General features: G+C 40.3%; 1 protein-coding gene across 44 annotated transcripts in view; it reads left to right on the forward strand.

Moving 5' to 3' along the window:
• The window catches only part of LMO7 (LIM domain 7), a 154,879-nt gene that overhangs the window by 86,024 nt on the left and 47,051 nt on the right, over positions 1-21,804 (forward strand). For 20 of the 44 annotated variants that reach the window (XM_083610355.1, XM_083610352.1, XM_083610374.1 and 17 more), the window contains 8 exons: positions 10,439-10,469; positions 12,021-12,134; positions 12,895-13,093; positions 14,072-14,324; positions 16,241-16,534; positions 16,835-17,011; positions 17,574-18,281; positions 20,242-20,271. In XM_083610355.1, the coding sequence (XP_083466481.1) occupies positions 10,439-10,469; positions 12,021-12,134; positions 12,895-13,093; positions 14,072-14,324; positions 16,241-16,534; positions 16,835-17,011; positions 17,574-18,281; positions 20,242-20,271 (1,806 nt within the window). The remainder of the gene's footprint in view (positions 1-10,438; positions 10,470-12,020; positions 12,135-12,894; positions 13,094-14,071; positions 14,325-16,240; positions 16,535-16,834; positions 17,012-17,573; positions 18,282-20,241; positions 20,272-21,804) is intronic. The other 24 variants (XM_083610366.1, XM_083610370.1, XM_083610379.1 and 21 more) reach the window with 2 other exon arrangements.

Raw genomic sequence — 21,804 nt, forward strand, 5'->3', positions numbered from 1 at the left:
CTGCTGAGTCATTTTTATACATGCCCTTTTGCTCACTTCCTCCCCAAGGTTGTATCCTCACGTGGAGTTTTTGAGGCCTATTTGTGAAATTCTTATGGATGACTCACTGGGTAATATCAGTTTCACACAATCTGAATAAGTTGAAAACTATGCAGGCAACGGTATCGTTGGTGTTCCACCACATGGTTGAATAATTTGAATGGCCATATTTGCATACAGTATGCTGTCAGTCTTGGTACGCGAGTCTCATTGGGTGAAATGGTAAGATACCTGTATGAATGAAGAAGGATCTGTATAATGAGACGGAAATATTGTCCAGTTCCCAAAAAAAATAAAAATAAAAGGTGGCCTTGTATTCTGTTTCTAATACTAGCTGGAATAGCCCACATAGTATATAGGATATTTTTGGAAGTCTCCTAAAGCTTAGGGCAGGCGTGCTCCAAGAAATATTGTAAATACATGAATTAAAGGTGTTGTGTCTGGTGGTTAGACCAGAAACTCTCATCTCTAGAATCAATTAATGACCTGATTCAGACATAAAGAAAAAATCATGGGGTTGTGTCCAAATGGTTTTTTTTAAACAAAAATAAATGAACAAAAAGCAGAGAAACAAACTTTTGGCCTATACAAAGAAAGCAGGCAATGATGTGGATTTTTATTCTAAGAGCTATTTGAGAGGTGGTAGAGTGTGGGGGTTTTTTGTCTGGAAGGGGGCACTGTAGTGTGCCAAGCCCCTGCCTAATTCTATCAGCTTCATATTGTGAAATTCAGCATCACTTAACTTAAAGGAGGTGCGGTTGGAGGCAGAGGAGGTTAAGCTTTCATTACAATGACTCTGAGAGTCCTTTCAGTTCAGAAAGAAGAGAAAGAGAGGAAGAGGAAGGGTGGCAGGAAAGCCCATGAATCGTGGCTGCTTCTACGGAACTTTCCCATTCTCTATTTTAACAAAAAAGAAAAAGGAAAAAGAGAGAGAAACATTTTACTTTACCGGGACAAAAGAGCAGCTTCTTATCAGCTGCCAATGGTGCTATGCTAGTTAAATGTGCTAGGAGAGGCAAGCTGCAATGCACTGGTCGCCATTGCCCCAAGGAAGTACAGTGGTACCTCGGTTTACGTACGCTTCAGGTTACAGACTCCGCTAACCCAGAAATAGTGCTTCAGGTTAAGAACTTTGCTTCAGGATGAGAACAGAAATTGCGCAGTGGCGGCGTGGTGGCAGCAGGAGGCCCCATTAGCTAAAGTGGTGCTTCAGGTTAAGAACAGTTTCAGGTTAAGTACAGACCTCCAGAACAAATTAAGCAATTAACCCGAGGTACCACTGTAGTTGTCCTAGTTCAAAAGCACAACTCTGCCCACTGCTAGAAGGATCCATGTTTGCAGCAAAACTAAAACTTTCAGGGCTCTTCCAGGCGACCTGTTTACCCAGTGTTCATTCTTACTTGTTTGCACAAAGCTAACATGGTGGTTGGACTGAGCATTACTTTTGATTTGTTTACAGGGTGGCTTTGTGACAATGAGCATTCATTCTGTGTTGCTTGTGGGGTGCCTAACCCACAAATATCATTGCATTTCCCCACCCCTTTGTAAACCACCAAAAACCATGGTGACATCAGTGATTTCTGGAACCTGGCTGTGACTTCTGGAACCTGGAAGTGGCCATATTTCAGAGCAGCATGGAATATCTGTCGCAGGAACAAGAGAAGAGAGTGAATAGGAAGGCTCTGTGATTCATCAGTACAGCTACTGCAGCTCTGCTGAGTGGGCAGACATCTAGGTTTCTCTTCTTAGATTGAAGCCATCTGGCAGCCACAGTTTTTCAGCGTAAGAAGAAAGAGCAGTCTGCCAGAATCTGGCCTTGAGGCATCAAACAGGAATCCAGCTGGGATGGGTTTTACTTTGGTGGTGAGCTGGAAGGGGGGCAGGAATAGCAGCAAGCAGTGGGCCAGTGGGAGTGGGCAGGCAAAGCTCTGCCACTTCTTCAATATGCTGCCTGAAGCAAGGGGCTCATCTTCCCTCATGGTAGGGTCAGTGGCATGAGAAGTTAATGTGTGGTGACTGACGAGTAATGTGTTTCTCTGAAAATTATAACACAGCGATCAACATGCATATGTGAGTTGGATCTAGGACTATAGAGACTCTGAATTAGAGACTTGTTGGCATCTGTCTGTCTCTGGAGACAGTGGAAGAGTGTGTCTTCAGGGGTAAAGTCAAACTGTTAGACAGTTAATGCACGTGCTGTGGCTGTAGAGACCAGTACAGGAGAGACATGTTTTATTGCAGGTGGTGCAGATGAAGGTGTCCGATGTTGCTGCTACAGGTGCACCATAGCGTTAGAGACTGCTTTGTCGTATATAGAGACACTGACATATACAGGGGCACAATGACTGAGTGCTTTGGGGTGCATTATTAATTTCTATTTACTGTAGCCATATATTAAATTGGATGCATAACATGCTGTTTGCTGTGGCTGTATTTTACTGCTCCTCCTTCCTCGTCTCTGGGTTTTTAGAAACCTGTCAAACTAGTCTCGTGTTAGTTTGGGTCAACCATACTGAGCCAAGAATGGTTCCACGACTGCATGTGTTTTGCCCAGCAATACCAGTCAAAACTTCTAGGAAGCATTTCTCTTTTAAAAATTAAGAATCCAAGGCTATACAAAATCCAAGGAGTTTCATCCTGTTAAGAGACTTGATCGGATGCCATGCAAGGGATTGCATTAAATTGTCCCTATGCATCCCAGTGTTGAAATATTTGTCTGTCTGTGCCAGGAGCAGGAATGTCTTATGGCCTTGACAAGCTTGAATTAGATTTTATTCACAAGATTTAGAGATAATTAGATTTGGTAGTCTGAATCCTGTGCCCCCTATTATGAAATAGTATAGTCAGTTTCATTGTAATATAGCAATCAGTCATAATACACTAAATGTTAACTGTAAACAGTTGGAAGGCAACAACTTTGCATGTTCTGAAACAGTCTGAGTTTCATGTTGGATGGCAAATACCGTATTTTTTGCTCTATAAGACTCAGATTTTCCCTCCTAAAAAGTAAGAGGAAATGTGTGTGCGTCTTATGGAGCGAATGCAGGCTGCGCAGCTATCCCAGAAGCCAGAACAGCAAAAGGGATTGCTGCTTTCACTGCGCTGTTCTGGCTTCTGAGATTCAGAATATATTTTTTCTTATTTTCCTCCTCCAAAAACTAGGTGCGTCTTGTGGTCTGGTGCGTCTTATAGAGCGAAAAATACGGTACTTGAACTTTGTTTCCTACTGAAACACATATACCTTGTCAGACTTCTTAAGCACATTTTCATTATTTTTGTTGATTTCTAAAATATGCCTTTGATTCTAACCCTCGGCAGCATTTGTGAAATTACAGTTTTGAGTATTGACATATGGGTTACAGTATGAGTTTTAACTCTGGGACATCTTGATAACACCATGCCAATTACAAGCTTGAGGTGGTGGTGGTAAAGCAAGCATGTTCAGTTGCTCTCCCTTTTAGTTTCTTTTTAAAATATATAGTAGAGGGTGTTTTTTAAAATAATAATTTAAAAAAAGATGGATGCCGCTCCCCAGTTAAAGTGGGCAATAATATGATTTCCAGCCTTCTTTGATACTCTGATTTCCTGTACTCGGTAGCAGGACCATAGCTAGGGGGTGGTGAAGTGGGCCCCCGCCGGGGGTGCAAGTGAGGGGGCACGCAAAATCGGCTAAAATATGTCCATAAATATAAATTTTGATTATTGCCTCATAAGAAAAGGTTTTAAACAGAGAGTGAATTGAATGGGTGGAGGGTGGGGTTGGAGGAGAGGCGGAAAGAAGAGGTAATTTGTCCATGGCTAGGGGGCACAAGCTGGATGGTTCTGCCAGGGCCACAAGATCACCTAACTACGGCTCTGCAAAATAAGATTCGGCAGATCCAAACAATCCTAGAAATAGACACGGGGTGGGAACACTTTGAAATGCATTTTCTTCATCTCTTCTACCCCAGTTTTGTTTTCCAGAGTTCAGGTTAATGGTCTTAAGTACAAACAAGTACCATATTAACTGATAGAATGCTTAATGGATTGTTGTGCTCCAGTTGTATAAAAGGAAGAAATCTGATTCATTCTGTCATAGAACTGTGTCAAGCCAGGATTCTGCTGTAATTAAAATGATCAAAATACATACATTCAGGTCTGTGTAGAGGGACAGCCCAAGACATTTTGTTGCCTAAGGCAAAGTAACAAATGATGTGTATTCATACCCCGTCAAGGTACATAGCATCTAAGGCCAGCCAAGTTATTTTGGCACCTGAAGCAGAAAATCCCAGAATGACCTTGCCATAAAAATACAATATCTGGGTGTCCCTTCATGACACCCAAAATCAGTTGCCTAACGTTGGAATAGAAACTGCATGCATTATCCCACTTATTTTAGCTATGTAACACGAATAAGCACAAATAGCATTTTGAAACCTCACAGCAGAAGGAATGAATCTCTTCCCAACAAAGTTAAGTAGGCATAAAATTAGATGCACCCACTAATGAAATAGTTATCTGTTCCTGACATCTTGAATAGTTTTAACCACTCTTTGTTCTATCCACTCTTTGTATTTCAATCTGCTTTTTGGCATTTAGAAAAATTGTCAAGTTCTCCAGACTTACAGCCCATAATTTGTAATGTCTAGTTCTTCTTCTTTCTCTACCCTATTGGATAAAATGGATGGTTTGAACATAACATTTCCCCCTTATTTTTCTGTTTGTTTTTAAATCAATGACATCTCTGTTGCCTTTCTTACAAACTGATGGAATATCTGCTTTTAGTTTCTTGAGCACATTCAAGTTGAACAATGTCTAAGTTTATACTTTTTGTAATCTTAGAATGCTTTTGTATTATTAAAGCATACAATTTATTAATACTTTTGTATGTGATCCCGCTGCACATAACAACACAGACTTCATTGCAGTTACCTAACATACAAAATCAATTCCTTTTTTTGAGACTGCAGCTTTTGGAGAGAGAAACAATCTATACATCTTAAAAATAAGAAACATGCTAGGCTGCCTGCTGTTGCACAATCTTTATTTGTTGTCTTTTTCATTCCTTGTGTAATCTCGTTAAACAACTTGCTATGTTAACTGGTAGGAAGTGAGAACTATTCCATAGTTTCAGGGTGTGGGGTTTCATTTGTTCCTCATGTATGTGGGGTGATGGGAAGATTCTGATCAAATTGCAACACTCTTAACAAGCTAAAACAAGCAGGAAGACAAAAGTCCAATATCAAAAATCAGCTACTGTACCAACATAGTATTGACATATTTAAAATATAAAATGCAGCTTTGACAGGGAAAGCTATGCTGAGAGCCAAAGTCTGCATGTTTATTTTAAAAAAATTGTACCCCACTTTTCACCATATGGGTCCCAAAGTGGCTGTTATCTCTATATTGCAACTAAAATCCAGTAAATGACTAACATAACTGGATTTTTCCATGTAAAGCTACCAAAAATGTGTTGATTGCTGCCTCTTCAACATTTTGAAGGCAATCCTTATTTCAGAGGGGGTGAAACACTGCACATACAAACTTGTTTTCTCAAAGTCTGTGCTTGAGCAGACGGCGAGTTCTGAGCTTGTGGTTTTCAGAATGTCAGGCAGGTATTTTATGGCTGTCTGACCAGTGGAGAAGAATAAAAGATCACTAGCAACGAGACCTGCAAAAAGCATCTTGAACATTGATAGACTGGTTTTAGTGTTGAACTTTATCTCTGGCCTGAGCCAAAGACTTGGCTTGCTACTGTTTCCTGTCAAAGGCCTTGCTTATCTTGTCTGCACCCTGCCTCGTTTTTTTTCATGCTATCTAGATTTCAGCCCCACTGACTTCATAGGACACATGTATCTCACTAGACAAGAGTACAAAATGTCTTGTATAAATCTGCCAGTTGGCACAGTCTTCTAGAAGTATTCTTAGTGCGCTAAAAGCCTAGAATCTGAACTCCCATACCATTTAAACTCATTGACACAAATTCCCTAATTTATCTAGCAGTTGCAGACATGTTAAATTGTTGAGAGCCAGTGTGGTGTTAGACTAGGAGCTTGGGAGACCAGGGTTCAAAAACCCACATGACCATGGCATTCCCTGAGTGACCTTGTGCCAGTCAATGCCTATCAGCCTAACCCACCTCACAGGGTTGTTGTGGGGGATTAAATGAGGAGAGGGAGAACGACATATGCCACCTTGAGCTCCTTGGAGGAAAAGGTGGGATAACAATGCAATTAACCACCATCACCCATGCTGGTATGTTCAAATGACAGTAGGTTTTCCCAGACACCATGGGAAAATACCCCAGATATACGTAGGTTGTGAGAACTGGCCCTTGGCCTGTAGATTTCGTGGTTATATGAAATAAGTACAGCGTTTTGCTCAGGGTTTTTTAAACAACCACCTGACCTCTATAAGAGCAGCCTAGCATAGCTGCTGTAATGCATCTCTCTACCTTCTGCCAATAACAACTGTTCTGTTCCAGCAGCAAGTGAGAGTATAACAAATCTAATAGTTCCAACATGGTTAGCCAAAGAGAAGGTATCCAGGCAGCAAATGTGTCTCTATGTGTAGGAGGATGAAATCCATCAGGCTGGTGCAACATACTTAGCCTTTGTAGACTGTCTGGAAAGGAAAATAACTATAAACTATTGTACGTGAAGTATTTTCTACTGATAAGCCATTTGACTCTCAGGTTGCTTTTTCCAACAGCTGTTAAGGTGGAAGGTGAAGTATTTTCTACTGATAAGCCATTTGACTCTCAGGTTGCTTTTTCCAGCAGCTGTTAAGGTGGAAGGTTTTTTGGGGGGGGCGGGTTTTGTTTTTGTTTGTTTGATGCAGGAAAGAAACAAACCCTGTTGTGATTTGACACTTCCTTGGTTTATTGTCCGGGGGTGAAAGGGCTGCATCAAAACTTTTCTGAAAATAAACATGGTTTCACTTATAGTGAGCTACTGCAGTATTCATATTCACAATGCATGGAAACAGGGGCGGGAAATGGGCTTGGCGGGTAAACTCTAGGAGGCTCATCAAGAAGCCATGGATCTTTTCCACTGTTAGGCACAATTCCCTAGGTTTTAAATATAAATTTGTTTCTTCTTCTGCCCTTTGCGGTGCATTGATGTGAAATACTGTATCCTCAGTTGAAGTTTAAAATACATCTCTGGGTTATTTGTGGGGCATAGGGATTTGTTCACCCCCCCCCAAAATATATAGTCCAGCAACCACATGGTCTGAGGGACGGTGGACTGGCCCATGGCTGAAAATAAGGTTGCTGACCCCTGGGTTAGACTCAGGGTGAATAATGAATTAAAAGCCTAAAATGCTGAATTTAAAATTCATAGATAAATATGTTGCACATGTTAACATCCCCATTCCATCCCATGAGCTTTAACTGTAGCCAGCAAGCTCGTACTTGTGAACTCCTTCAAGGTTTTCCCAGCCTTCTTCATTTCCGATCCTCTTATGCAGAGGTGGGCAGAGGCCCATGTTGTCAAGTTCCTAAAGTTAATATAAAATATTAGCCAAAAGTGCTCATGTGGTGAGACTGGGCTTCCCTGTTCCATCTTTCCTGGCCTAGCATATTTTCCAGGAGGCTGCCTGGGGGCCCCCAACAGATTGATGCTTAAGCACTCCCACATCTCTGCTAACTGACTGGCCATGTATTCAGAGATCAATTTGAGAGTCAGCTGTTGGCGGGGGAAGGAATGTGCAGCTGTCCAAGGGTGGGGACGGTGTAGGCAGGCAGATGAACTTCAAAAGCTGTTTGGACTGCATTGCAGAAACACTGGTGGGTGAGTGAAGATACCTTAGTTGCAGGGAGGCAATTGGAGGATGGTACAGTCAAGCTCTGGTCTTAGATATTGCCTAGCATATTTCCTAGCTGAGCATAAAGATCTTAAAAGTCACCCAGGGCACAGCAAATAGGAGAGGTGTCCCTGCTCCCAGACAGGCAGACAAAGGGCTGTCACTCAGGTAGAAAATAAGAATGTGTTCGATGGCACCTTGAGACTAACTTCCTGGATTCTTTTATATTGTAAAACATGCTAAGCTTTGCATTTTGGCAGAATCTGAATTTAAGTAGGTAAAGGAAAGCAGAAAAATCAGCTGAAAGCTGGAAACAAAGTTTTTAAAGGGAGATTATGTATTTTTTTTAATGTAGAATTTGTATAGTATTGATAGAAAACACAGTCTTAAGCCCCCACTTTGATAGCCAAATGAGTTCCTGTTCAGCCCTCTCGTGTTCTGTATGTCCCTATAGTTTGACCTTCCTAAGAACAGCGACTCCGATGTCTGTAGCACTGGCCTGTTTTGCACGTAGTGTTAAGCTAAATTTTCTTCACTTCCTTTAATGTGGTATTGATAAAACAAACGCTGGTTCTTGTAAAGTTCATGCTTGAGGGAGATAATAAAATGTTCAGAATGTTGAGTGCATAAAGGTATATTGCGCAATGGTTGAGTTTTTTCCTCCCAGCTTCAGTAACTACTTGGGGAGATTCCATTCTATGTATCAAGGGTGGCGTTGATCCTCCTATGGAGAATTGTAAGAGACATTGAGTGCCTGCATTTTAATGCAATGACTGAGAAGCATAGAAGTACCTCTTTATCCTGGCCTTTGACACACACACACACATACACACACACACACACACACACACACGGACCCATTCTAGCTATAATTGTAATATTGCCCAAGGGTGAAGCACACTCTCCTTTCTACAAAAGCAAGAAGTGTCCATACTTCTAGAGTTTACCTTTTTTTAAAAATAGCAAATAGTAAAATAAACTCCCTTGATTTCTAGAGATCACTTGTTTAAATTAAACAGATGGCCTTTTGAAGGTTGCTAGCTGATAAAAACACACAACTCCATTTGCTTGGCTAGAGCTTGGAAACAATCTGGTGATTAGAACACAGGGAGTGAAGTGCAGATAATTCTGAATATTTCAGCTGGTAAAGAGGGTCACTGGGGACCTACAAAGACATACTGCTCAATTTGAGAGAGTGCTGCTGCTTTAAAAGCTGCTACTATGTGTGTGAAGACTTCCTTCCATGCATTATTTCTGTAGTATTTATAAATGTGCAGGCATTAGAAAGTGATCACAAATCTGCATTATGTGCTCCTTATAAGGAACTTAAGACTACTCAGAAGCATGGAACTGGCCTCCTTGCATTATTGCAGGGCAACAATTGAAAATTGCACGGTCACTTCCTTGCCGCTCCCCGCCAGATTCCATGATTCATGTTTAAGTGAATCCCATTCTTGAAAATGATACGGCCTCTGTCTAGCTTACTAGCCGTTTCAGGTTGTGTTCCCATGAGAGCGGTGCCAAAAATAGCCTCTCTGTATTAACAACTGTTTCCTCCACGGCCTGTAATGTTTGCAAGCATACTCCAACATGATGTGGACAAGTGAGTTCTTGCAGAGTTGTTCACTACAGGTAGTTCCATTTTTGATTGCATCCCTATGGAGATGGTAATGTGTTCACCAGCTATATTCAAATGAACATAACCTTCAGTAAAGTAATTCACATTCTGTTGACATTATAATAAGATGAATTCACATTAGACATCTAAATGATTGTAAATGTGTCTTTGCATTTGCTGTAACAAGTATTGCCTTCCCAACCATCCATTGTTATAACAAAATTTCAGTTATATTTTATGTCCTTTTTCCAAAAAAAAGGACAATGGATGTTAACTCCCACCCTCCACCCCCGTCTGTGTGATGTATGAGTTCTTGCGAGATGACCCACAGTATGCCTTTAAATTACAGTTGCTCTCTTCTTATTTCTATAGTGAAACTGAATTGCTTCTAGAGTGCTCTATCTTCATCCTTTCTATCACTGCTGAGGACTTGAAGCTTAGAGTTTCAAAGATCAATTAGCATTGCTTTACTTTTTATGTAGAGGTGTTGCCATAAAGCTTGCCATAACTTTTTGGACCAGAAAGCTCAAGGAAAGTTCATAGAGGCAACTAGAATTCTGCATTTTTAGAATAGTACCGTATTTTTCGCTCTATAAGACGCACCAGAACACAAGACGCGCCTAGTTTTTGGAGGAGGAAAACAAGAAAAAAAATATTCTGAATCTCAGAAGCCAGAACAGCAAGAGGGATCGCTGTGCAGTGAAAGCAGCAATCCCTCTTGCTGTTCTGGCTTCTGGGATAGCTGCGCAGCCTGCATTCGCTCCATAAGACGCACACACATTTCCCCTTACTTTTTAGGAGGGGAAAAGTGAGTCTTCTAGAGCAAAAAATACGGTATTTTCTCTGGCTTGTGTCTTGATAATCTGTACTTTAATGCATGTTAATAGACTTGAGCTATTACATAGTTTTGCTATGTAATTACAGTACTGATTAGTATTAGTCATTCTAAAATATTTAATATATGCCTGACATGTTACTGTTTGTGTGTTTTTGCAGACCAGAAGAGACTAACAGAAGAGTGAAGAATGTAAGACTCATTCTCTTTTCATTATTTGATTCACACATGCAGATGGTTTAAAAAACAAACTTGGACCTTTAGCTTAGTTAACCGAGCTTTCTCTTCTTCTTGAAAGAGGTCAAGCGATAGAAAGAGAGACCCTTCAAATGGCACAATCTAGTTAAATGTAGTGTGTGCAGTGCTTTTTATTAGATAGGTTTACAACATACCTACAAACCCCATGCAACCAAGGCAATTTGCTTTCCAGATGGTAAGTGGGTCTCCCTTTACTATCTTGGACCTAAGGCCTGTTTGCTTATATCATGGTTGGGGTTTGTGTGTATGTTTCACTCTGGTGAGCGTATGCAAAGTTGGACAACATTATTGCATACTTTTGTTTGATAATATTTGTGCAGTAAGCTGCATTGATACAATCTGAATTTCAGCAGATCATGTATAATGTAGGTTCAGTAATGTTGTGTTAAAAGGAAATAAGCCATTCTGAACAAAAGAAACCAAACTCTGCTCCAAGAGAACTCAAATGACACTAATAAATTATGTTATGTAAATGTAACAAGGAATTATGCAAACCATATGCATTCATTTATTGGAACAATGTTTACTTTAAAAATAATAGTAAGAGTTCTCCTCAGGTGCTTGTGCAGTTTGCTGACTTCAGTTCTTTTAAGACTGAATTCTGAATGGACTTGGCCAATTCAGTTGTGCCAGTAAATGCAGTACAATAGATATGCTGCTTATTTCAAGGCCATCATGTTTTGTTCAAACCTCTGTATGTGAGTATAATTTGGGAGTTTTTCCTTCTGCACCAGTGTAGTGGCAAGAAAAGTGTGGGGAGCGATGGAAAATGTTTGCTGCTCCATTTCACCCTCCAAAGTATGCATGTTGTGCATGCAAACTACACTCACTGTGCTGCAAACCTTTTTCGGTGCTTGTCAAGGGTCCCAGGACCCGTGCCTGTAAACTGGCCAGAAAATGCTAGCTTTAGCCATCAGTTCGAAGAAGGCCTCTGATAAGGAAAACATGAAAAGGAAAATCCTTTATTCAGACAGCGCAGTCAATATGTGGAATTTGCTCCCACAAAAAAACCCAAAAAACTCAGTGATGGCCTTCAACTCAGATGGCTTTAAAAAAGAAATATACAGATTCATGTAGGATAAAGCTATCAAAGGCTGCTAGCCATAGTGGCAGAGTTCTACCTCCTGTGTCAAGAGGCAAGAGGAGTCTGAGTGCCAGTTGCAGGGAACTGAAAATGGAGAGGCCACTAAGAAATGCTTTGGGGGTTTTCCATAGGCATTTGTTTGGCTGTTGTGAAAACGGGGAAGGGCTAGATGGAGCACTGGTCTGATCTAGCAGGCTTTTTGTATGCTTTTATGCCAGTAGGAGGTAGCAGTTGAGGAAATGTGTTAAAAATGTCTGTCTTGGAAGCAAAAAAGTAAGAAGTTTTTATAATCCGCATACGTTTGGCATAATTAGTGTGTGTGTGTGTGTGTGTGTGTGTGTGTGTGTGTTTGTCTGGCTTCACATCATTATTCATAAATGTTTCATTCTTTTTAAATTTAGGTTTTGATTACATTATATTGGTTGGGCAGGAAAGCGCACAGCAACCCTTACTATAATGGCCCACAGCTAAATTTAAAAGCCTTTGAGAAATTACTAGGACAAGCCTTGACAAAGGTAAGGCATTCATGGAAGGAAAAGTAATTTCAGCAAAGATTATCTACTATCGCTGTGGAAAAAAATGTTTGACCGGCTGAGCATGTTTTATCTGATTCAGTTTTCTACTTTTTGAGGAGAGGGGAATCTATAGCTTTAAATTTTCCTTTTTGTATACCTTGGGCCACCTTAGGCAGGCAAAAAGGCAGACTAATAAAATAATAGTAATAATAATAATAAACATTGCATGTGCTTTTGTCCATCTGTGTGACACCCAGTTTGGCAGCTGCTAGTTTTATAGGAGGCCACATAGAAGAGGGAATGAGCAATGGGGAGTTGAGCCTCACATCTACCCTGAACCTCCAGATGCACTGCCAACAGGTCTAATGGCTATAGTCTCGCCTTGCTCCGCACATGACTTTTCACTTCTGATATTGCAGTTTTGGGAGAGGGAGCTGCTAACTGGAGAAATGGATTTGGCCATGAGAGTGTCATTTTGCAGATCCGTAGCACAATGCTTTGTTACTCACAAGCACAATTATACATTAATACAGAACTTTACTAGTTATAATTCACATTCAGCAGTAATTATAAAGTAGTAATTATATCTGTTTATTTTCTGTTTCAAGTTTCTTAAACTCATTTCCCCATGTTATAAGCTTCCATTGAGAAGAATGCCATTCATGTCACTCAAACAGAACACGTTGCAAAATTATCATTGCTAAAATCCTTTGATAATTTTTTTTTTTTAATTACAAACAACAACAACTTTTAATTGCAGGCTCTTGGAGAATCCAGCAGTCCCAAACGAAGTGGAAGGGATAGCGGATACGGAGATATTTGGTATATTGAACGCAGTGACTCACTTTCGTCATCTATCAGCCATAAGAGAGACGATTCCTTTGATAGCTTGGACTCCTTTGGCTCAAGATCTTCTGCAAGCTTTTCATCAGACGTAACTTTGAAAGGTGGCAGTGAAGGTAATATATTCTTTAAAATCTTACTAGCCATATTTGCTTGAGAGAAGTAGGACAACAAAAGCTGAAAGGGTTGGATGCTTTTACATTTTGCCTTATCACATCAGTCTTTTCCTAGTTTTAAATATCCTGAGGTTTTCCAGACGAATGTCAGATAGCTAAAGAATATTCCCTTAAACAAGTTTGCTAGCTATCAAACAACTGACTGAAGGAAATTGAATGGGCAGTTGATACTAGATAGGTCATAGGACTCCCTCACTTCCAATTTGACCCCAAATACTAAATACATCTGGCAGGTGAGCTGGAAGTCATTAGTTTTACCCAGTGCCTCTGCCAAACCTCTTTACCTCTGCGGTCAATAAAGTTGTGGCCTGATCTGACCCAAAATGTACATTGTCATATTTTGTTTATTTACTGTTCCTAAGACTGGCTGGGTGGTGGGGTGTGAGACACCCAGGCACGCAGTTGAATAGCTGTTCACAATAGCAACAAATCCATTTCGGTAACTATGCTAATATTAACAGAGACTTCATAAACAGTTTCGTAAGGACTTCATGACCTCTGGCCTGCCATTCTCTGTTAGTTTCGTGGCACAGTATGTGATTTTTGACCGTCTGTTCTGGCACTGAGAAATAAATTGAAGAAGTTGCTTCCAGTTCAGAGAGGGTTTTTCATTTAATATTATTGGTCTTGTGATTTCTATGGAGAAGTATCAGTTATAGAGCACAATCATTGAGATCAATAGTTCATTTTGCAAGTGGGAATGAGGAAATGATGTAATTAATGCAATGTAACTAGGCAAACCAAAGTTCAGCCAGGTGAATTTTCATACAGCATCAGGGCAAGCATCTAAAAATATTCTCTTGCTCTATTTGCAATAAAAATCTTAAGAGGGCTTAGGTCAGCGCTGGCTTATAACAGAATAAACTTCTGATGCTGAAATTTCAACTTAGAGGATTTCTGTGTGTTTTTGTTTAAAAGATTGTGAAAGTGACACAGATTCTGAAACACGCGCAAGAATGCATGATCCCAGTAAAGATGACATGTCGTACCGCAGAGTTTCTTTGATTGAACCCAAGCCTGCTGCAGAGTTCAATCGTTTCTTACCCAGCAAAGCTAAACCACCAACATACATGCCAGCGCCCTTGAGGAAGAGAAGAACAGAGAAGAATGAGGATAACAGAAGAAGCTGGGCAAGTCCTGTGTTTACGGAGCCAGATGGAACATTTTCAAGGTATTTGTGTGGTGTTAAATGTGTTAAATGTTGCCATTGTGCCAAATGTTAACTTAGCGCTACAGAAGAGGCCTGGTGCAAGCATACCATTGTCAGTAGAGATCAGGGGAATAATGAGGGCATGTAATCTTCCCCTTCCTTCTGTGCAATTCTGTTCCCCTTCCTGTTTATGGTTTGCTTTAACTATGCTTGCAGGTACAGCGCACGGGATCCATTCCGGAACTCCGGTCGGATCCTGAGGTATTCGCAACCGGAGGTGCCTGCTCTGCACATGCACGCAGCGCGGTAGAGCGCTTCTGTGCATAGTGTGGTAGAGTGCTTCTGTGCATGCGCGCATGGCAAAACCTGAAAAAATACTTCTGGGTTTGCTGCGTGCGTAACCCGAAGGATACGCAACCAGAGGTGTGCGTATCCAGAGGTACCACTGTACTACGTTCTCATTTGATGCTAGCCAGAGTTGCCCTTGCATTTCACATTTGGGTTTCAAACTCTGTATACGACACAGTGGTTAAAAGAAACTGCGGAAAAGGAGGGATTTCGTGTGAGAGACAGAAGGTGAGAGAGCTCATGAGTCTTCAGTAGGCTTCTGATTTTTCCTTTTCCTAACCATGACACCAGAACAACGAAGTTGCCTTTATTAAAAGGTTGACACAGTGTTAAGTTTTTCAAAAATATTGAATTCAATTAAATATTCAGTTTTGAAATCAGTTTCAATTTTATTTTGGAGAAAAACCACTACCTTCAGGTTTTTATATTAAAAAAGGGTGCCCATGAATTTCTGGTAGTTTCTTTTTTTTTTTAAGCTTGCTAAATTGATGTGTTGTTTATTAAAATATGACACACTCTTTTTGCTTTCCCACGTGACTTTTAATATAACTTGCTAACTCTTTTTGTAAGGTAACTGAGAGTAAATATTCTGTTCATTTACTCAGATAATAAAATGAGATTAACTTGAAGTTCATAGAAGATTTTTTTCCCATTCCCTCCTTCCGTTTGAAGCCATCTTTGCCTCTCCCAAAGCCCCTTTGGAAGCTCTTCCGAAATAATGTGGGGTGGTACACAGGGTGCTGCTGGTAAATGGCAGAACTTCTCAAAATTGATCACCCCAATACAAAATGATGTACAAAATCTTTATTTTGTCTTTGGATTATTACTGCCCTCCAAGAATTTACATAGTATTGCTCTATGCTGTGATTGTAGTAGAGCTGGTGACCAGGCGTACCAATTCTCATTCTGTAGCGTCATCCCTTTTATGACTGATCTCAGCAGATGTGAAAGGAGTCCTTTACCTTCCAATCAAAACAGCAGAGCAGAGAGTGGCTTTGCACATCTAGCTTCCCCACAGGTGACCCGCCAGTTTGATGATAGTTCCTATTTGGAAGTTGAAAGGAAAGCGGACAGATGTTATTCAGGATGATTTGGCAAAGTGCAGGCTTTTGGTGAATATAGCTTTTGCTAGACCTGGATTTCTTTATGTCCAGCAAAATTATTCTTCCATGCTTGATGCTCAAGACATTGTACCACTGACCCATTACCCATGGTGCTGAAATAGATGTGGTTAAAGGTCTTCTTCCCTGGGTTCTTATGATTTACTCCTAAACTATCAAAAATATCTGTAAACACACTATCTGTAAATAGTGTATTCTGAAGCCAGTTTCTTGATCTGCCTGTACAGAAACTTAAACCACTTCCCATGTGTATGTGTATGCTTTGAACAGTTTCCTAACATGTTTCTTTTGGTCATATGAAACAAAAATCTGTTATAATGGCATTCTTGCATAGTTGCAGTGCTTTGATACTCAGAACTAATTTTGCTTCATTCACAAGTTTGTAATTTTTAGCCAAATATGTCATCTGTTCTGTATTCGACAACAAATTGTGTTTGAAAGTATAACTTGATTGGGTATTTTGTACAGTAACCAGAGAAGAGCTTTGCAGCGAGAGATGGAATGCCATACATCAGCTAACGTTCTTTCAGGCTTCTCCAACTATTTGGAGGAGGAGGATGAAGAAGAAAAGACAATGGGCACTCCAGACATCGAAACAGATGACCTTTATGTTCGCAAAATAAATGCTGCAGTGTCAAACCCAAAACTTTCCTCTCATAAGTTTCTTCCCAAGTCTTGGATTCCAGGGGAAGAATTGCAGTGGAAAAAAGCGAAAAGGATATCTTTTTCCAAGCAATGGTATAAGGATATTCAAGGATTCAGGTTTGTTGTCTTGCATGTTCTTTTTTCATCCAAGCAGACCTTTTTTTAAAAAAAAACAAAACCACATGCTTAAGTGGCTCAAATCACTGCACGATTTGAGTTGCAGCAAGGGGCGTGGAGTCTTCACTGGCTGTTGCCTGTGGAAACTGAATTACTGTTCTGTTCGATTTTGAAATGCAGCCTCTTCCTATACCAGTTATTTTAAGCAGTGTATTCAAACAGATTACTGCATACCATTTTTGTGCCAGAACTTACATATTCCCTGTTTTTCCCCTTCTTCATTTACGTGCTGCTGTGCAGTAAAAGTGCAGATTCTGAAGAGGATCTTGCAAGAGTCCAGGCAAGCAAAAGCCTGAGTAACTTGGGTAACAGTTGCAGAGAAGACTCAAATGGCATTAAACAGACTGCGGAAGGTGCTGCAAAATCAGTACTACAAGCTGCAGAAGAAAATGTTAACTGTTCCTCTGATCTACCAAGGTTGCTACAATTGCATGAACTATGCTGTCCTGTGTGTACGGAAACCTGCTGTTTGCTAAAAGTTAAAGTGAAAAGTTAATATGGATCGCTGCCTTTTGAACTTTCCCCCCTATGTCCATACATGTTGGCTTACTGATTTCACATTACTAAAGCAGAGTGGATTTTATTTTTGTGCTGGTCGATGCTCTTGTCTCCTCTGCAATGATTGCTATGCTTTGCTGCTACGCAGGAGTAAAAGTGTTGTCCTTTTAAAAATATGTTGGAGTCGTAACAAGCCACATTTCAATGTTGCAGTGTGCACCCCTTTTCAGTTGCAAAGTTTTTTGCATCTTTTTGGTCTGCATTTCAGGCCTTGTTCTCACTGAGTTGGGAAACCTTTGAGCTCTAGCACTGAGGGCTAACTTGAATAAACGGTCCTTTAAAAAAAAAAGCACCCCCAAATAGAAAACCTAACATATTGGTTTTATATGCCAGACACAGGTTTAGCAGCTCAGTGAGAGCTAGGTCTCTGTTTCTACTAGTTAACGCAAATTTTAATTTGTGTGTCTTTTTTATATCTCAGTCAGTTTTTATTTCTGCGGGCACTGCAAAAATATTCTGACGACTACCTGTCCTCTGAAACTAGAACCAAAATTGATCCTTCTTCAGGGCCTAGGCTCATAACATGCAGGAAAAGAAATTATTTTAGGCCTGGATGTGACCAAAGGGACAATGAAAATGGAGACAATTATCCAGATTTGGAAAATGATGATTTGTTTGTTCGTAAGACTGGTGCTTCCCATGTGAATCCGGTAATCCTCCAAGGTTTTCAGTATCTTAAGCAAGGTCCTCAGATAGAAGGAGAGATAGTTCTTCAACCCAGAGACGATGAAACTGTAATTCCAGATTTGGAAAAAGATGATTTGACAGTTCGGAAAGCTCAGTTTCAGAAGAAAGAAGTGCCTTTATCAGGTGCCCCCGATAGATACTGGCCTGCTCTCTTTCCGGATCCTTGGAGTCTCCCACCAGAAATCCAGGCCAAATTTCTTTGTTTGCTTGAGAAGACAACAACAAAGGATGAGAGACAAAGTGGTGGAAAGATTTTATCTCCTTCTTCACGGCAAAAGAAGGATGATATGTTGACCCGCAAGATCGAGCTGCTCAACGTAGGAGTCAATGTGCAGCCCATTAGTTTCTCTCCAGGAACATGCAGCAAAGAAGACATGGAAAAATGGGAGGCAATCAGAGAGGCCAGCAAAATCAGACACAAGAAAAGGCAAATGGTTGAAAGGTCAGCTCAAGGCCATGCATGGATTGTGCTTGTATCCAAAATATTCTGAAATGGGTTTTTTTTAAAAAAAGAGAGAACAAGGGACAGCAGCATCTTGCTTTCAACCATGCATGTCTTGGTGTGAAACTTCAGTCTGTGTCTTTGTATATTGTCCCATAAGTTGTCGTGTTGGTTGTCAAGCTCATCAACAATACAAACCACATACTTCAGGAATTTCAGGACTGTTTGATCACTGGACTAATGCAACTTTCATGAATACATTTATTTAAAGAATCAGAAATAAAAGTTTCTGCTTACAACAGATTCAACATAGCTGGTACTTCAAAGTATTTGTTTGCAGACATTCTTGGAAATGTGTGCATTTCAAGTGCAGGAGTGGCTAAATGGGTATAATAATTTTTCTCTCCTTGCTCTACTACTGTTTAAGGTGTTTATATTCTTGTATCGAAAACACATCTGTGGATGAACAGAAGCAAATGTACATGTGGATTGCTTCCCCTCTTTCATCCTCTTTCTCCGCAGTCAACGTCTATGTGACCTAAATAACCCCTTTAAAAAGGTAAAGGTAAAGGACCCCTGACAGTTAAGTCCAGTCGCGAACAACTCTGGAGTTGAGGAGCTCATCTCGCTTTATTGGCCGAGAGAGCTGACATTTGTCCGCAGACAGTTTTTCCAGGTCATGGGGCCCTTTAGATATGCTCAAAGGTTGCTCACAGTGTGGAACAAAGATCTCATTCTGCAACCGCTGACCTTTCCCAGCAGTTTATACATAGTTTTGCTTCTAAATTGCTTCTGTCCCATTCTTGACTCAAAAAGAACTCCCAACTTAAAAGCACTTTGTGGAGCAATTATGAGTGTGAATTTAGATAGATGATGATAGATAGATAGATAGATAGATAGATAGATAGATAGATAGATAGATGATAGATAGATGATAGATATTTAGTAATCCCACTAAAATATTAACAAGTAACTCTGTCCCAATCCAGCCACTGAAATCTAGCCCTAATGTGGGAGGACTTTACAACCTGTTCAGAAGATGTTTGGAAACTAGTGAGCATAATTTGCGGTTGTTGACAACACCTATCTTCATGAAGAAACAGTCCTGGGTCAATCTTAATGAGGTTTCTTATATTCACCTGGTAAAGTGTTTTCCATCTTGAAATACCCTCATCCATTTCATTCTACATGGAGCATTCATTAGTCCTTCAGCAAACTTTGTATGTTTTTTTTTGTCCGCTGAGTAGTTCTAGAGCACCAATTATGCATGTTTTGTTGGAAAGTATAACTGCAAGCTGGTTGCATACTTAAGCTTAACACAGTTAACAAATTTTAAGGAACAATTAGAATGAAACATGCGAGGCACCTTACTTTCTCCTTGAATCTCCCTGCCTTCTTTTAGTTATCCGAGAGCTGTGCTCTGTAAATGGCTCAAAAAGGCATGGGCTGAATCTTTGCCCTAACATATTACTCTGTGACTGTTTTAAATAGTTATGCAATGATTATATAAACAACGACTAGATACAAATCAGAGCTGTAACTGCGGCTGTATTTAATGTGTTAAGCTTCTGATATGTCTTCTGTGTGTTTGATAGATTAAGATGTGCAATGCAAGATTTTTTGTGGGCGGGGTACCCATTCATATTTGCATTTTTGAGATTAAGTTTAAGGAAAGTTTCTAGGTATTAACATTTTGTGGTCCATACTAAACCACAAAGAAAAAAGCAGGTGTAAGTATTTGTGTTGGCATTTGAATCTGAGAGTCTAAATTATTCTCAAAGTTCAGCCTAATATCTGAATTTTGATATTGCCATAGGGTTTTCATATTCACATTACTTTAGCAACTTGTTCATTGTTTTAGTTCATATGTTCTACATAATATTGTTGGCATTTTTTTTACATATGGTGTAAATGGAACGGGTAGTATGAACTTGTTTTGGTTTTCTGATTTCCCCCTCAGGCTGTTTCAAAAGATTACTGATGAGCATGGGTAAGTTTAATGAGAAAAGCATGGCAGAGCATAAAGATTCCAACATAATGCAATGGATTAACCATGCAGCTTATGCATTTGCAGCACTGGCTAAAGACTTGTGCTTTGAGGCAAAATGTGCATGATGCTTCGTACTTAAGTGCTTAATTGGTTTGCACCGCAGTTTCTGGGATTCATTTGAGGCAATGGCAGGAAATGTGGCCCTCTCAGATGTTGCTCAACTTCCACCTTCCATCAGCCCCAATCCCTAGCAAGTATGGCCAATGGTCAAGGATGATGGGAATTCAAGTCCAACAACATCTGGAATGGCCACTAGTTCTCTACCCCTCGTCCAGGAGGAACTCTGAATGGCAAAGGTTTTGCATGTATGGAGGAAAATAAAATGAGCAGTTATAGTCTAGCAGCTTCTTAAAACAAGCTGGGAATGTTTCATTGCTTGAAGCCTAGCATGTGGCACACTTCGGATAGAGTATGTTTGAATACTGTTTATGCAATCCACACTTCCCCGCAAGTAGCTCCTTAAACTACGGTAAATGAAAACTGACTTTCCGCCAGAGATGTTGATGACCCGCAACTTTCCTGAACCAATAACTTGTGCCTGAGAATGGGATGTACCAGCAGCTGTGCCAGGAAATTTTCACAAGCAGTTTGATGGTGGTGTTTATAGGTTTTTAGGTTTGTAGGTTTTTAGCATCAGCCTCTTTGTACACAATCCCCTTTTTGGCCTTGGAGAAAGATTGTGTTCGTTTGACAGAAAGAGAGCTTAAACTAGAAATATTGTGAGGCATCTAAGTGGTAAATATTCACACCAGGGAAAGGATTTTCATCTTTTAATGAGATAAATGGTAAAATTGGTATCCTTTAATAATACAATTTTTTCCACTATTTGGGTTTTTCCTGTGCCATGCACCTAGAGAGTTTCTAAAACTGGGGAAATTATTTCACAAATGTTGACTACTAACAGCAAAGCCAGATATGATGAAATTAAAGTGCTTCTGGCACCAAACACAGCAAGCACACACTTTCATTTCTTCCACAACATATAGGAAAAATTACATAATGTGAGATTATGATGTCCTGGCTTTCCCTAGCTTTGGTGCACATCAGGGACATTCATAATACAGTCGTACCTTGGATCCCGAACGCCCTGGAACTTGGATGTTTTGGCTCCCGAACGCCGCAGACCCAGAAGTGATTGTTCTGATTTGCGAATGTTATTTGGAAGCTGAACGTCTGATGAGGCTTCTGCAGCTTCTGATTGGCTGCAGAAGCAGAAGCCACAGTTTCGTTTTCAAACATTTTGGAAGTTGAATGGACTTCCAGAATGGATTCTGTTCGACTTCCAAGGTACAACTGTACTTTGAGACTAAGATGTGAGACGTTGTAGAGTGGGTGTGGGAGTGAGGTACATGATGACTACTCACCCCCCCCCCCAAAAAAAACAACAACCATGGCCACATTTTATAGTTATGTGTAGTTTGGCAATGAAACTAAATGTGAGAGTCATTGAAGAGGGCAACTGCACTAACATAG

The sequence above is a fragment of the Podarcis filfolensis genome (genome assembly GCF_964270895.1).
Source record: "Podarcis filfolensis genome assembly, chromosome: 4".
NCBI classification, from domain to species: Eukaryota; Metazoa; Chordata; class Lepidosauria; order Squamata; family Lacertidae; genus Podarcis; species Podarcis filfolensis.